Source organism: Solanum lycopersicum, chromosome 4 (assembly GCF_036512215.1).
Source record: "Solanum lycopersicum chromosome 4, SLM_r2.1".
Lineage (NCBI taxonomy): Eukaryota > Viridiplantae > Streptophyta > Magnoliopsida > Solanales > Solanaceae > Solanum > Solanum lycopersicum.
In genome coordinates, this window is record NC_090803.1 from 6,590,001 (window position 1) to 6,606,639 (window position 16,639).

General features: G+C 34.5%; 3 protein-coding genes and 1 long non-coding RNA gene across 4 annotated transcripts in view; 2 read left to right on the top strand and 2 right to left on the bottom strand.

The window, feature by feature from the left end:
* The window catches only part of LOC101245348 (protein TEEBE-like), a 2,549-nt gene extending 904 nt beyond the window's left edge, over nucleotides 1-1,645 (top strand). The window contains exons 2-3 of the mRNA XM_004236566.5: nucleotides 14-511; nucleotides 968-1,645. Coding sequence (XP_004236614.2) covers nucleotides 14-511; nucleotides 968-1,491 — 1,022 coding nt within the window. The 3' untranslated portion in view covers nucleotides 1,492-1,645. The remainder of the gene's footprint in view (nucleotides 1-13; nucleotides 512-967) is intronic.
* A 1,642-nt stretch (nucleotides 1,646-3,287) lies between these two features.
* On the top strand, nucleotides 3,288-5,858 carry LOC101245049 (protein TEEBE). The gene is made up of 3 exons (XM_004236565.5): nucleotides 3,288-3,535; nucleotides 3,936-4,433; nucleotides 5,213-5,858. Exons 1-3 carry the CDS (start codon nucleotides 3,445-3,447, stop codon nucleotides 5,734-5,736), a joined length of 1,113 nt encoding a protein of 370 aa, XP_004236613.1. The 5' UTR covers nucleotides 3,288-3,444; the 3' UTR covers nucleotides 5,737-5,858.
* Nucleotides 5,859-6,228: 370 nt separating this feature from the next.
* LOC101252871 (putative disease resistance protein RGA4) lies at nucleotides 6,229-8,754 on the bottom strand. The gene is made up of 6 exons (XM_069296396.1): nucleotides 8,689-8,754; nucleotides 8,477-8,604; nucleotides 8,102-8,435; nucleotides 7,726-7,893; nucleotides 7,127-7,621; nucleotides 6,229-6,966 (listed from the first exon to the last, which is right to left on the bottom strand). The coding sequence occupies exons 1-6, from the start codon at nucleotides 8,752-8,754 to the stop codon at nucleotides 6,229-6,231; spliced, it is 1,929 nt and encodes a 642-aa protein (XP_069152497.1).
* A 1,199-nt stretch (nucleotides 8,755-9,953) lies between these two features.
* Nucleotides 9,954-13,869, bottom strand: LOC138347881 (uncharacterized). The gene is made up of 3 exons (XR_011220445.1): nucleotides 11,138-13,869; nucleotides 10,979-11,037; nucleotides 9,954-10,901 (listed from the first exon to the last, which is right to left on the bottom strand). It is a non-coding gene; the product is annotated as an uncharacterized lncRNA (long non-coding RNA).
* Nucleotides 13,870-16,639: the final 2,770 nt, after the last annotated feature.

A 16,639-nucleotide genomic window follows, 5' to 3' on the forward strand; every position in this document is an offset into this window, starting at 1 on the left:
AACATTTCAACAGATCTACTAGAAAATGGAAACTTTGAACAAGGGCCAAAACCATCAAACATGAATAAAACAGTGATCATAGGCAAACACTCCTTACCCAAATGGGAAATCAATAGCATAGTGGAGTGGGTGTCCGGTGGGCCCCAGGAAGGCGGATTCTACTTCCCGATCCCTCGTGGGGCCCACGCAGTCCGACTAGGGAACGAGGCTTCCATCTCTCAATATGTGAAGGTGAAACCAAACACAATATATTCACTCACATTTGGAGCCACTAGGACTTGTGCTCAAGATGAGGTCCTTACCGTCTCCGCGGGAGGCATGTCTAGTGATCTTAACTTTCAAACATTGTACAGTGCTGATGGTGGTGACACTTATGCTTGGGGTTTCAAATCAACATCTAATCTTGTTAAGGTCACATTTCACAATCCTGGTACTCAAGAAGATCCAACATGTGGACCACTTATAGACCATGTTGCAATCAAGGAAATGCTTATGGCAACATATACTAAAGGTAAATCTCAATCCTACAATATCGTATGATCGTAAGACTGCATACACACCACCTTCCCCAGACCCCACTTGTGAGATTGCACAGGGTATATATGTCGTTGTTGTATGGCCTTTACCGAGGCAAACTCTTCAATATTAGTCCCCGTTATAGTCCATTTGGCTAAATTTTGTCTTCAAAAGTTTCCATAGACAAATTTAGCCCAAATGGACTAACGGAGACAACATTTCATTCACATCATTTCGTTGTTGTTACTACTATCATTTCTATATTCTCCTTTTCAAACTTCTCGGAAGTGCTTTGGTTTAAACTGAGGGTCTATTAGAAACAACCTCTCTATCTCTACAAGGTAGGGGTAATGTCTGCATATCGTTGTGAGATTACACTATGTATATCATTGTCGTTGCATACTTAAAATGAGATCCTTATAGGAATACCTTGTTGATGGAACCTATGCAGGTAACTTGGTGAAAAATGGTGGATTTGAACTAGGTCCTCATGTATTCAAGAACTTTTCGACAGGGGTACTCGTCCTGCCTTTAAAACAGGACAAGTACTCACCAATTCCAGGATGGATGGTTCAGTTTGCAAAACCATCAAAATACATAGACTCGAAGCATTTCTTCGTGCCTTCAGGAAATGCAGCTGTTGAATTGATAGGAGGAAGGGAAACAGGCATTGCACAGACGATACGTACAATCCCAAAACAGTTCTACAACCTGACTTTCACCATAGGCGATGCACAGAACAGTTGCCACGGAACAATGACAGTTCAAGCATTTGCTGGAAAGGCTAGTACACAAGTTACCTTCGTATCGAATGGAAAAGGATGGTCCAAGACTGCAACCTTCAAGTTCCAGGCTGATTCAATTAGAACAACAATAGCTTTCTACAATCCATACTATCACACGAAGATACACGATTTTGGACACATGTGTGGACCTGTTATCGATGATGTTAGTCTTGTTCATGTTCGTAAATAACCAGATTCAAGTCATCATACTCAGGACAGATCAATATTATCAGGAAATACATTTTTTTCTCTTAATTTTTCACTCAAACACGAATGATATATCCAATAAAAGTGTAAAATCACTCTCTTGTTTCGTTGTAGAAATGTATTCTCTTGATTCCAAACTCGACGATAGCATCAACTTTCCTGATCCTTCTGCAAATTACATTTTGAAAATGAAACTAGAAATTATGGTACTGATGAACTTGTTTGGTTAAGAGTTATTTCATTACATCTAGTTAGCAGTCAGGAAAAGATCCATTTTGTTTGATCATTGGTCGACTATCTCAAGTAATGTCTGCATACATCCTACCCTATCCAGATTTTCACTCGTGGATTTACACTGGTATGTTGTTGTTGTGCTTATTGATCGACTTAAAAGATAGGGTAACGTCTGCATATATCGTATCCTCCCTAGATCCCCACTCGTGGATTTACACTGGTATGTTGTTGTTGTGTTTATTGATCGACTTTAAGACATTGACATTTCAAATCACATCCGAAAAGTACCTAGATAGCAGATCTGTTTGTCTTATTTTCCTTTTCAGTCTGTTTCGAAAGAGTGTTTCTTTTTCTTTTTCAGACAATTCTTTAATTTCAACTTTCACATGACATATTTAAGACCAAGCGATTAAAGACTTTTTAGTACATTCTACCTATAAAATCACGAGATTTAAAAGTCTTTTTTACTTTTTTTTTAACTCTGTACCAAGTGAAAATCGAAACTATCAGATAAAAAAAAGTGCAAGAATAAACAAAAGGAAACTTTACTGAATTCTACAATGTCAACTAATTCCAAGTGAAACAGAGGAAATTATGGTGACCAATGAAGACTTTAGGTAAGCCATGTTCTTGGCTTGTATTAAATTTGTTTAAGAATTGAAGTTACATTATACCTGACAGTGTATCATTTAAGTATAAGCCATGTTCATCGGGTCGGGTACGTGTCAAATCCTTCAAAATAATGCTTTTTTTAAGGATCCAACATAGATGCAACAAGTCGATGAGATTTAAGTTAATATATAGTATGTTCTAATTTATTATTTTTTAACTTTGAATTTTTGAAATGAAATAATTCAACTTAAAAATAATAGAGTAGTAAAGTAATAATAAACTGCCAGTACAGACAATATAAACTCAATTATTAATAAATGAGTGTCAGGTTTTTGCAATAAAATAAAGGGTAAAAAATGAGACAACCTGACACATTTCATGGCATATTAAGTGGTACCATGCACTGTCTATAAATATCTCTTTTTTTAAATCTTATCCTCACTACTCTTTCTCCGATTTTAACTTGACACGAAATTAAAAAAAATAATTATAATTTAAAATAAAATATGTACGTAGTTCTTTACAGAGACAATTAAAATATATTAGTGTTTTAAAGTAAAAATCAAATGAAATTTTCCTTGTGAAATTGTTAATAACTTTTATATAATTAATTTCTTTTAATTTTCAATTGATGATATAACCATTATTATTTTAAATTATTTTTCATGAGATATAATAGTTCGAATATATCAAATTTCTTCTAATATTTCTTTCAATTTTCATGAAAAGTTAGTATTCATTTTGTTAAAAATTAATTACTTATAATCTATTATTATTAAAAATAAAGTCCCTTAAATTTGAGAATTTAAGATACACATTTTTTTAACACTGTCGAGTCACCTCTGATCCTTTAGATCTAGTGATCTAAAACTTGCCACCTATAGTGTTGGAGTTTGGAAACTTACTAAATATAGTAAGAGACTAATTTTTTTTGAGATGTTCGAAAAAAAAAAGTAAGACAATTAAATTGAAACGAAGGTAGTAAATTTTATACTATTTTATTCTTTAAATAGGACACATTCCTGCTTTTTTTTTTCTCTTCAAATCTAATTTAAATTTCTTTCTTTTCATCAAGATTTTTTGCACTAAAATGGCTTCTTCCATTTTCTCTCTACTCATTTTCACCTTGTACATCAGCTTAGCTTCAGCTGCAACTGTTCCAATTGTTCCATATCTTGATGGTAAGTTCTACTTCTTTTAGTTTCTATAAAGATAAGTAGTGCTTAAGTTTTTATGGATCTGGAAACTCTTCGGCAAAAAATTACACTGTATATAGAAAAAAAAAACTTGTAGTTATATATAGGTTTGGAATCCTGTGTAGTTTACGGAGTTCAAAATTTACTTTGAAGTTTGGAGTTCAAAACCTGGATGCTACATTTTTGTTTTTTTGAACTGTGTGAGTGAAAGTTCTGGAGCGTAGACTATACTTTGAACTTTGGAGTAGCAAAGTTTTGGACTTTAAGCTTAATAAGATAATTTGAGCATTTTTGTGTTTGTATGCATTGATTTGATTGGCAAAATAATCAGATTTGTTTGAATGTTATTTCAAATGTAGTATAAGTTGTGATGTGATAATGACAGATCTACTGGAAAATGGCGATTTCGAAGAAGGGCCAAAGGCATCAGAACTAAAGAAAACAGTGATCATTGGCAAATACTCATTGCCTGAATGGGAAATCAGTGGTGTAGTGGAGTGGGTATCAGGTGGGCCCCAGGAAGGAGGGTTTTACTTTCCGATCCCTCGTGGGGCCCACGCGATCCGACTTGGGAATGAGGCTTCCATCTCTCAGTATGTAGAGGTGAAGCCAAACACTATATATTCACTCACATTTGGAGCCACTAGGACTTGTGCTCAAGATGAGGTCCTTACCGTCTCCGCGGGAGACATGTCTAGTGATCTTCCTATTCAGACATTGTACAGTGCTGATGGTGGTGACACTTATGCTTGGGCTTTCAAAACAACATCTAATTATGTTGAGGTCAAATTTCACAATCCTGGTATGCAAGAAGATCCAGCTTGTGGACCACTTCTAGACCATATTGCAATCAAGGAATTGCCTATGGCTACATATACTAAAGGTAACTCTACAATACATTGATAATTTGTATCGTTTAGCCTTTCTGGAGAGTGGTCCTCGAGGTGTGAGAGGTTGTCCGTAGAGGTTTGAGGAGGGGTAGAAGTAGGACTAAGTAGTACGACGTGAGGTGATTAGGCAGGAAATGACACAACTTCACCTCACCGAGGATATGAGTGTGGAGGTTGAGGATTATGATAGAAGGATAGTAGGTAGTTGAGAGTTCTACTTTTCCATTCCCAGAGTGTTAATCTTGTATATTCGTATTCTTAGATTTCTATTTCTATCAGTTGATTCTTTAGCCTCGATATTGTTGTATTTTCTTGTTGTTGTTCCTGCTTATTGCTACTATCGTATTTTTCATCCGTTTTGTGCTGAAAGTTTATCGAAAATAGCTTCTCTACCTTCTCAAGGTAGGGCTAAGGTTTATTGCTGTTGGCCTTTTCTGAGACTAAATTTCGCCTTCAAACGTAGTTGAATGAATTTACCTTACAGCAGACAAATTCAGCCCAGTATGCTAAATGGGGACAGTTTAAACAGTGGCTTCAAAAGAAGCAACAACAACACATCTAGCGTAATCCCACGAGTGAGATCTGGGGAGAGTAAAGTATATGGAGACCTTACCCCTACCTTAAAAGGCAGATAAGTTGCCTCAAAAAAGGCGATTGTGCAAACGCCCTTGATACATTGCGAAAATTCTTTCAGCAGAATGGTGCATAGTTACTAACTTAAAAAATCTGATCCTGAACCAATGCAATACCTTTTTCCTGGTCATGTATGCAGGTAACTTGGTGAAAAATGGTGGATTTGAAGCTGGTCCGCACGTATTCAAGAACTTCTCGACAGGGGTGCTTGTCCTACCTCTGAAACAAGACAAGTACTCACCAATTCCAGGATGGATGGTTCAGTTTGCAAAACCAGCAAAATACATCGACTCGAAGCATTTCTTAGTACCTTCAGGAAATGCAGCTGTTGAATTAATAGGAGGAAGGGAAACAGGCATTGCACAGACAGTAAGGACAGTCCCTAAACAATTCTACAACCTGACTTTCATCATTGGCGATGCAAACAATGACTGCCACGGAACAATGACAGTTCAAGCATTCGCTGGCAAGGCTAGTACACAAGTTTCATTTGTATCAAGTGGAAAGGGATGGTACAAGACAGCAAGCCTCAAGTTCCAAGCAGATAAAACTAGGACAACAATAGCTTTTTATAACCCATTCTATCACACAAAGGTACACGACTTTGGTCACATGTGTGGACCTGTCATCGATGATGTTAGTCTCGTTCATGTCAAGAAGTGAGCATTACTCAGATAAGATCAATTTCAAAACAAGTTCTGTACCATTGTTTTTGTTTTTGTTTAAGTTGTTCAGTCCGAAACAAGAATGATATATCCAATAAAAGTAGTAAAATCTCTTCATTATTTCCTTCTTGAAGTCACACAGTGCGTAATCATGTATTTTCTTGGTTCCAAATCTTATGATATGAAATGAGCGGAGATTCATATAGCCAACCCCAATTTGTTTGGGACTGAGGGTGTTGTTGTAGTTCTAGTATATTTGAAGTTGCATCAGAAATATAGCTTATTTTACCATAAAACAAAGTATGTAGCACAAACAAGACTGTGAAACAAGCAGATGGGAAGAAGAAGTAAAAAACTGGAAAATACATGGAAAAATAAAACATGATATAACCAACCAAGGTATGAAAGAAGCGAAACTCAAGATCAGTCAGTTGATTTTAGCCTCAGAAATATGAGATGTCCTGCCTTGGCATTCTGAACTCACGATCAGTCAATTGTCGATCTTAAGTACCTTCAGGTTCGTGAGGCAACTCATTCCCTCGGGCAATGAAAATGATTTACGGCACTTGGAAATTTCAAGTTTTTCAAGTGCAGTAAGATTTGCCAGCCAGTTTGGCAATGCTGCAAAATTCAGGCACCTTTCCACCCTCAGGTATTGTAGAGTAGCACTAGCACCTTCAAGCCATCGCGGCGAAGTAACTACCTCTGGTAAACCAGCAAGTACCAACATCTGAAGGCTCCCGAGGCAGTGAACATCTTTTGACTCCAATTCAGGTAAGCCTCCGATAACCAATGACCGAAGCATCCTAAGTCCTTCAATATCTTGCCACTCCAACAATGTGAGCTCTTTACAGTCAACAATCAACAGATTTTCTAAAGCAGTAAGGTGCTTCATAGCAATTGGGAAAAAGGTCAGTCTTGGGCAACCGATGATTGCCAAAGTGCGAAGGTTAGTCAGATGTTGCAGACCTTCAGACAAAGATACGAGATTGTTGCAGTTATGAATGCACAAAGAACGAAGAGATGATAAGCAGACAATTGCTTTATCAGGTAAACATGCTTGCTTGGTGGTTATATACAGGTGTCTTAGGCTGATCAAATTTCCAATATCTTTAGGCAGCCCTTCAAGTTGTGGACAATGAGAAATTCGGAGTGTCTGTAAGCTCAGCAACTTGTTAATCGAATCAGGTAATTCTTTAATGCTTCCGTTGGAACTTACATCAAGATTCTTAAATACATCAATTCGCCAACAGAGCTAGGCAGCTCATCGAAACATGAATCACTGATATCTAGCACCTTAAGTTGCATAATCTTGCTATGCAATTCTCAACGAACATCGTACTCATCGCCCCTACTCCATCAAAGGAGAAGGATATGGTCCTTAATGCCTGGTTTCTGAGAAGGGATGCTGGCAGTTCCTTGCCTGACAAATCATATTCAGAAAACACCACATGTCTGACCTCATCAGAAATGTTTTGTATGTGAGAATTTACTGCACAGAATTCAACCCCTGCTGCTGACAGTGCAAGATCATGTACAAGGTCATGCATTGTACAGATTGAAGTATAAACGGAACGATATTCTTCAACGTCTTGAAAGAAGGATCTCGACAATAACTCTCGGAAATGTTGAATGGCAACGTGCTCAAGATCTTCTGATTCATTAGACTTACTAATGAGACCTTCTGCTACTAGCTGTATCAATTTATCTATTTCAATCACACAGCCCTTGGGAAATATTGAGCAGTAAGCAAGACAAACTTTGAGATAAGATGACAATTGTTCATAGCTCACTCTTACTGCAGATGAAATTTCTTCGTTCTGATTTGAGTTCCACCCGCTGTGACTGTTAACTATATTCCACTCCCGTCTCTCAGTTTTCTTCTGCAATGAAGATCCTACAATTATTAAGAATAAGGGATTTCCCTCACATTTACGCACTATCATTGGCGCAATCCAAACGAGATTTGGATGGAGCACTTCCTGACCTTGTTCAAATGCCTTAAGAACAAAGTCAGACTATCTTCATGTGACAAACCGTTCAAACAGTATGCAGGAGCCGTCCCCATTATCGAAGCTACTTCCGTTTTCCGAGTAGTTACAAGAATCTTACTTCCACAAGCACCCACCATCAACAACTTCTGCAGTTCATCCCACTACACTGTGTCCTCATTCCACACATCATCTAACACAATCAAATAATTCTTTCCATACAAAGTCTCATGAACTAGATTCTTCAGTTCATTCATATCAAGTTTCTCACATAAATTTTCTCTAACTGAATTCACAATTTGTTCTAATACTTCCTTTACTTTAAACACACGAGACGCACGAGACCCATATACGCAGCTGAAACTGACTAACTATCCTTGGATCATTATACACCAATTTGGCAAGAGTAGTTTTTCCTGTGCCTCCAACTCCAACTATGGGATATACAAAAAGGGTTGCTTCATTTCCTGATTTTAAAAGTGCTTCGATCAAGGTATCTCTATCAACGTCCCTTCCCACAACACCAGAGTAATGTACAGATACACAAGTAGGTGTACATTGTAAAATTGCAATACTGCAGTATGGAGTAGTGAGGTCCCACTCAACAAGTTCAATCTTTTCTTCAAAATCCCCTATCTTGTCTAAATCAGCTGCAATACTATCTAATCTCTCCCTTATTTCTTTCAACTTATAACCCATTCTATATCTAAAAAGTAGAAATTTAAAGGGTGAGAATAAAAAACAAACCTTTGACTCTGCTGTACATGAGTCTGAATTTCATCAAGAAAATCATCAACATCATAAAGAACATCTTTGAGTTCTTTTAGCCAATTGGTTAACTCATGATTCTTGGATTCTTGATCCTCAGCATCCAACTGTACATCTCTAATGGTGATTAAGGTTTTGTTGAGTTTTTTGAGCTCATTTTTAACACCCCAAATCAAGTAAAACTCTTAAACAGCATGACATCCTAATTTACCTAAGATGGAGTTTGCAATGCTGAAGAGAAAAGATGTTGCTGCCATGTCTTTCAGAAGAAGGAAAATTTTGACAGTATGGAGAGAGGGCAGCATGTGTCTCTATCAATTTGTAATAACTCAATAGTAAAAATAATCAACAACCACAACCTTAATCTCTGGAAGGTAGAACAATTGTTTTCGAAAAATTCTCCGCTCGAGTAAGATATATCATAGAAGTTAAAAGAAAAATACGAAAAAAGGTGTGAAATATATTTATTGAAATTGTTATAACGATATCAAACTTTGTAAAGAACATTTTAACCCTACATCCTACTCTATTTGATAGTGTATTATAAAGGTATATATGTCCTCACGTGGACATCATAAATATCGGATAATTATAAATAGTAATGTGTCCACGTGAGCACATATATACCTTTAAAATACACTATTAAATAATGTAGGAGGTAAAAAGTCCTCCATAAAATTTAATCTCATAACAATAATTTCAATCAAAATGTAAATTATTTTTCAGACCCTTTTCGCTTATGGAATCAAGAGGACATAGAAAAGCATAACAAAAATGCCCTTACAATAGGCAATTCTCCACACTAATATGTACCAAAATTGATTAATTTAACATGCATAAAATACACTTTGAATTTATATGCACTAACTTTGTTAAACATCTTCCTAACTCCCTTTCTTTTTCATAGTGAAATTACTATTTTCTATTGGTTCTACTCTCTTTGTACATATTTACTTATTTATATTTGACTTAACATAATTCTAAAAAACAATAAATAAAATGATAATTTTACTGTGTCACCTCTATTAATCATAAATCACGTAAAAATGAGAAAATAAATAATATCAAATAATAAGAATAAAATAAATATAAAATAATAAATTATCTTTTTATTTTAAAAATAAACTAATAAAGAGGTGTTCATCTTTTTTGTGTCTTATGTTTAAAGTAAAGAAAGTATTAGAACAAATCAAAATGACAAAATTTTACCACCGGTCTCAAAGTTTGTGTAGAATGTGTAACATTTCATTTCGGGAATGGCAAAGTGTTTGGTCTGACATTTTAATATTAATAAAATGGAAAAAGTGTCATGTTTACTCTTGAACTCTTAGAAAAGGGTTATATTTATCTTTCGTCATATATTTTTTTTTGATATATTTGCCCTTACCATCCAACTTTGGATACATATTTGCCCTTCATTAGAAATTAGGGCTAATAAGTACTTAAATCGGGTTAATAGATTTTACTAAATGGTTGGATAGAATACTAAATAGAAAGTAAAATTTTAATTACAATTAAAAATATATATACATGGAGCCACGTAGGCGTCATTGAGGCTGCATATTGGTCGGTTCGGTTCGGTTTTGAACATTATCGGTTTTGCTTATTGGTTATCGGTTTGTAGACTAGCTAAACCATTAAAGAACCATTAAGTTATTGGTTTATCGGTTATCGATTTATTGATTATCGACTCTTATCGGTTCGATTATCGGGTTAACCATTAATATATCATATACTTTTTTAAAATAAAAATCACATGAAAATTTGAAGATGATCCCACGCACTTTGCAAATTAAGTCTACAGAATTACAAATTGCAATTTACAATTTGCACTTTGCAGTTTGCACTACAATTTGCAGGCAGAAAGTGAAAACAATTTAGTGCAGTCACTGCACTTTCAAGTTTCACCAAAAGGAAATGCAAAATTGCAACAACAACATCCACATTCCACTCATTGCAACAAGCCAACAACAACATCAACTCATCAAGTTTCACCTTAACAGTTAAAAATACTACAACTGTACAATACATATATAAACTTTGCAACAATTCCAGCCTGCAGGCTGCCACAGTCCACACTCCACACAGAGTCACAGACACAAATTTAAAATAGCAGACACCACACAACAGTAACACAACCTAAAAATTGAGTCTAAACATAGTTCTAATAGTTTATGTTCAAGTAAACAACATAATAACTAGTCATCAATCCTCAAAAGTTGACGCTTTTGGTTCCTGTTTTCCACACAACCCTGAACATGCCTTCTTAAGGAGGCAGTCTCAGTATTGCGTGAATGGTAATAAACACAGCCACAATGAATACATTTTACCTTCCACGATGCATCTTCATTTTCTTCAAGTTTTTCATAGTGATTCCAAACAAGTGATTGATGCATGATGAAATCTGATTAGCAAAGAAACAAAGAAAGTATTAGATCAATAATAAATCAGACACAAAGACAAGATAACACATGTATATACCTTCCTTCCTCCAATTTTAAATGTTATCAATGCAAAGTTCTTTCCAAGTTTAGCAAAATCTAAAGAGAAATACGATAACAAGTCAAGGCTCAAGACTTAAACAATAAAAGTATTAAATAAACAATTCACAATTTAACATCAATGAGATTCTTTTCTTACCTTCTTCAAGTTGCTCAAGAAAATCTAAATCTTCCTCAATACTTATGGGTTGTGGCTCACTCCGAAGCCAATCTTGAAGGCACACTAGGGCTTGTACCAATATAGGAGTTAACGAACACCTAAATGAATCAAGTATGCGCCCTCTAGTACTAAAATCACATTAAGATGCCACACTTGAAACAGGAATAGCCAACACATCTTGAGCCATCTCAGAAAGAAATGAAAATCTAGGTGAATTAACTTTCCACCAAAGCAATACATCAAAATCTGATTTTTCAATTTCAGTGTCTTCATCAAGATATTTAACTAATTCTGACTTTGAACTTGCACCTCCCTTTTCAGATTTATGTTTATGTAATTCCTCAAAAAAAATTCCAAATTCTCCTACAGAACTTGAAATAGAAGTATCCATACCAGTTGAAGAAAATTGGTCACTTTTATCATTTGAAATGGGGTTTGTATACTCACTAAACAAAGCTTCCATGTACGTTTGCACACCATTTTCTATAGCAACCTTTTTTTCTCCAAATATCTTCTCAAGTGCAAAGCCAAGAGTACTAAATTTGTGACGAGGATCCAAAACACATGGTATGAAAATCATCTTATTCATTTTTTCAGCATCACCCCAATATTTGTCAAATTTCTCCTTCATATTTTCTGTCATTTTAGCCAAAACTTGATCTTCATTTGATATCAACTGATTCAAGTAAACCAACTTGACAAATTTCAAGAAAATAAAAATTTGATGTAACATATCGTGAACCAGATATCTTCAAAATAAGATTAAAAAACATTTCAAGAAATTTTGTAATTCTCTTTACGCCCTCTGAATCACTACTCAAAAGTGTACCTGTAAAATTTTTATCAACAAACTTAAGATATAGTGCCAAGCCAATATCACGATCGGCGTACTCTACAATTGCCCCGTCATATTCAATAACCCTGCTCAACATCATGTAGGTGGAATTCCACCTTGTAGGAACATCCAAGCATAAAGACTTTTTAGCAAGATTTTCATCTTCACAACATTCTTGAAATTTTTTTCACCTAGCAGGAGATTGCCTGATGTATCTCACTGCTTGCCTAACTCGTTCAATAGACACATTTGCTTCTTTTGTACCATCTTGAACAATAAGATTTACAATATGAGCCATACACCTTATATGAAGGTGACTACCACCCATTAAGTTGGTTCCCCATTTAGTTAATTACTTAGACAACTGAGTTATTGCCACACAATTTGAACCAGTATTATCAACTGTTATAGTGAAAATTCTATGCAATCCCCACTCATGTAAGCACTTACTAATAGACTTTCCAAGATCTTCACCTCTATGACTGGTGATTGGACAAAAGTTGATAATTTTTTATGCAAAGTCTAATTTTTATCAATCCAATGAGCAGTAATGACCATATAATTGATTCTTTGTATGGAAGTCCAAGTATCAGTGGTTAAAGACACCCTTTGTTGTGTTTCCTTAAAAGCAGCCATCAACTTACGTTTTTCTTCATCAAAAAGATCAAAACAGTCACGAGTCACAGTGGTACGGGAAGGAATGTGGAAACAAGGTTGTGCTACTTTCATAAATTGTTTAAAATCTTCTTTTTCATCAAATCTAAAAGGAAGCTCATCAATAATTACGATACGACACAAGGCCTTTCTACACTCTTCCTGATCAAATTTCCATGGAACAACAACAAAATCACCATTATTACCCCTATCATTGGTTGAAATGCTAATCTTGATTGTTTAATATCAATATTATAAGGCATCTTTGTGCATTTATTTATATGAGTAAGCATTGACGTTGTACCATGTTCTTTTGTGTCAGCAAAATACTCTTTCTTACAATAGTTACAAACAGCCTTTTCACTTCCATCAATATCAGTTTTACGAGTGAAATGATCTCATGCACGACTTTAGACTCAATAGTTTGACTTTGATCTATTGCATTTTAATTAGAAGCCTCAATAACCTTATCAATTATGATATTTTCAGTCATGGTACATTCACCAAAAACTGCAAAAAGATATAAACACTAAGTTTTATTAGAGAAAGAACTACAAAGTACAAACAATAGGCTAAGTAGTATCAACTATCAAATTTAAAATCAATAGTCAGAATGTCCTATACTAAATTGCAGTACCATATTCAAAAACAAGGTTAGTTCTTTTCTATTTTCCCCAAAAATTCTTCCTATTTTGTGATTTAACTATAGATGATTAGAGTAAAATCAGGAATACTATTACATTAATTACTTCATATTTTGACTTTTAGGGAGAAACTTAACCTGGATTGAACTTGTTCTGTTGATTGCTTGTGATCAGCATTAAAAGTAATCAATGTTTATAATTGACCTATGTTAAAGAAAATCATTTTGTACTCGAATCAAATCTCTGGTTATTGTATTTTGGAGTTAGTTGCTACTTCATTTTTGTTTAAGAGAATCCATGTCAAAGGGATGTTTTACTACCATTTTCATTTTCGGTGTTAGACTCTAAGGTCGATTTCATAAAATGGTATAATGGTATTAGTCTTAAAGTAGGACTCATTCCCATTGTTATAGCTATAACACTAATAGTTCTAATGAAATATCAATCTAGATACATCATCCAATTATAACGATTTCAATCTTTCCTTCAAGATTTCTACTTCTAGGTTCATCAACATTCAAAGAAACAACTAAAGATTTGTGCTTTACTTGTCAATTTGCTCACCATAATTGCAACACTCAATAATTACCTGGTGACTTGTGTCCTCGGACCTCGCTTGACGCCTGAGTGAGAGACTGAGAGACGAGAGTCACTGCCTTACGAGTACGCATGAGTCTGAGTGACTGACTGACTGGAGTAGCCGAGTAGTGGGGGACGGAGGTGGTCTAGGTGGAGGCGTGGAGCAGTCGCCGCCGCCTCGCCGGAGGTGATTCAAAATTTTCCACCGCGGAAGTCGGAACCCTAGTTCTAATCCTAAGAACTTAAAAGAATCGAACTGAAAACTGAAAAGTTATGGTTATTGGGTATTATCTCCTATCGGGGTGTAAATTAGAAAATTAGAAAAAAAAATAGGAAAAATAACTTGTGTGTCTACTTTTTTAAAAATAATTACCATATTTGTCAGTATTATTTTTTTAACGATAAATGTCAATTTAATTGAATATTCAACTTCATATTTTTTCTCTCGCCCTAAAATTTTCCCACGCCCGCGATTGCAATTTTTTTTCTCTCTCGCGATTCCAATTTTTTTCCGGCGACTTCAATTTTCTCTCGCCATTGTAATTTAAAGGTTAGTGTTGAGTAAGCTCTGTTAGTTTAGATTACTTGCACTGCAATCTGCGATTTTTGTTGGTTTCCTTTGCACTTAAATGATCCTTTAATGTGAGCTTGCAATTTGTGTGGATTTATGTTGAGATTTCGTTTGATTTATGTTTACGTTACTTGTGTGCCTTTTTGTTTGATGATTTATGTTGAGATTTCATTTGATTCAAGTTCCTGTGAGTGTCTGGTATTCAGTTCTCTTCTCTAATAAGTATGATCTCTTTTTAGCATCTGTGTAATACAACTTTAATTCAGGTTTAATTCACTTGTTAGCATTTGTGTAATACAACTTCAATTCAGTTTTAGTTCACTTGTTAGCATTTGTGTAATACAGTTTTAATTCATGTTTAATTCACTTGTTAACATTTGTGTAATACAACTTCAATTCAGTTTTAGTTCACTTGTTAGCATCCGTGTAATACAACTTTAATTCCGATTTAATTCACTTGTTAGCATCTGTGTAATACAACTTTAATTCAAGTTTAATTCACTTGTTAGCATCTGTGTAATACAACTTCAATTTAGTTTTAGTTCACTTATTAGCATCTGTGTAATACAATTTTAATTCAAGTTTGATTCACTTGTTAGCGTTTGTGTAATACAACTTTAATTCATGTTTAATTCACTTGTTAGCATTTGTATAATACAACTTCAATTAAGTTTTAGTTCACTTGTTAGCATCCGTGTAATACAACTTTAATTCCGATTTAATTCACTTGTTAACATCTGTGTAATACAACTTTAATTCAAGTTTAATTCACTTGTTAGCATCTGTGTAATATAACTTCAATTTAGTTTTAATTCACTTGTTAGCATCCGTGTAATACAACTTCAATTCAGGTTTAATTCACTTGTTAGCATTTGTGTAATACACCTTCAATTCAGTTTTAGTTCACTTGTTGGCATACGTGTAATACAGCTATAATCCAGGTTTAATTCAGTTGTTAACATTTGTGTAATATAATTTAATTCAGGTTTAATTCACTTGTTAGCATCTGTGTAATACAACTTCAATTCAGTTTTAGTTCACTTGTTAGCATTTGTGTAATACAACTTTAATTAATGTGTAATTCACTTGTTAGCATTTGTGTAATACAACTTTAATTAATGTGTAATTCACTTGTTAGCATCTGTGTAATACAGCTTTAATTCCGGTTTAATTCACTTGTTAGCATCTGTAAAATACAACTTTAATTAATGTGTAATTCACTTATTAGCATCTATATAATTCAACTTCAATTCAGGTTTAGTTCACTTGTTAGCATCTGTGTAATACAACTTTAATTCAGGTTTAATTCACTTGTTAGCATATGTGTAATTCAACTTCAATTCAGTTTTAGTTCACTTGTTAGCATCTGTGTAATACAACTTCTTTTCATGTTTGATTCACTTGTTAGCATTTGTGTAATTCAATTTCTGACTTATTTATATGCAAGCCATGATCACAATAGATACAGATTTAATTCACCTGTTAGCATTTGTGTAATAAATTTTTAATTTAGATTTTATTAAGATTTAATTCAGTTGTTAGGAAAGTGATGCTCTTCTAGCAGATTAATCTATATGTCTCTCTCTAGTCTTTTGATATTAATAATACACTCTTTAATGATGTGCAGAAAAAATACGACTAATATAGCGGTGATGCTTTAGTTCACCAACGTACATGCACATGTGAGAGATTTCAATTGGATGAGTTACCATGTCCACATGCTTTGGCCGTTTTAACAATAAAACACATTGGTTATGAGAAATATTGTTCGGCTTACTATACAAGAAAAAAAATTATTGTTGACATATCAATTTCAAATGGATCCCCTGCCAAATGAAAGTACATGGAACACACCAACACATGTTCTTGAAGATGTTGTACTTCTACCTCATGGAAAGAGACCTCCGAGAAGGCCAAAAAATAAAAGACATACTCAACTGAGAGAAGATGAATTCAAGAAGGCGAAAATTACATGCAACAATTGTGGACAACATGATCACAACAGGAAGACTTGCAAAAATGTCAGGCCTTATGATCAAGAATAAAAAAATAATTTGTTTTAGTAGTTTGTTTTAGAAGCTCATTGACTCTACGAATTTGGATCAAGTTCGGTTATATGGTTTATATTTTTAGTTCCGCAATCTCATGTTATTCAGTTTAATAGAATGCTTTCTTAGTTGTGCAATCTCATGTTATTC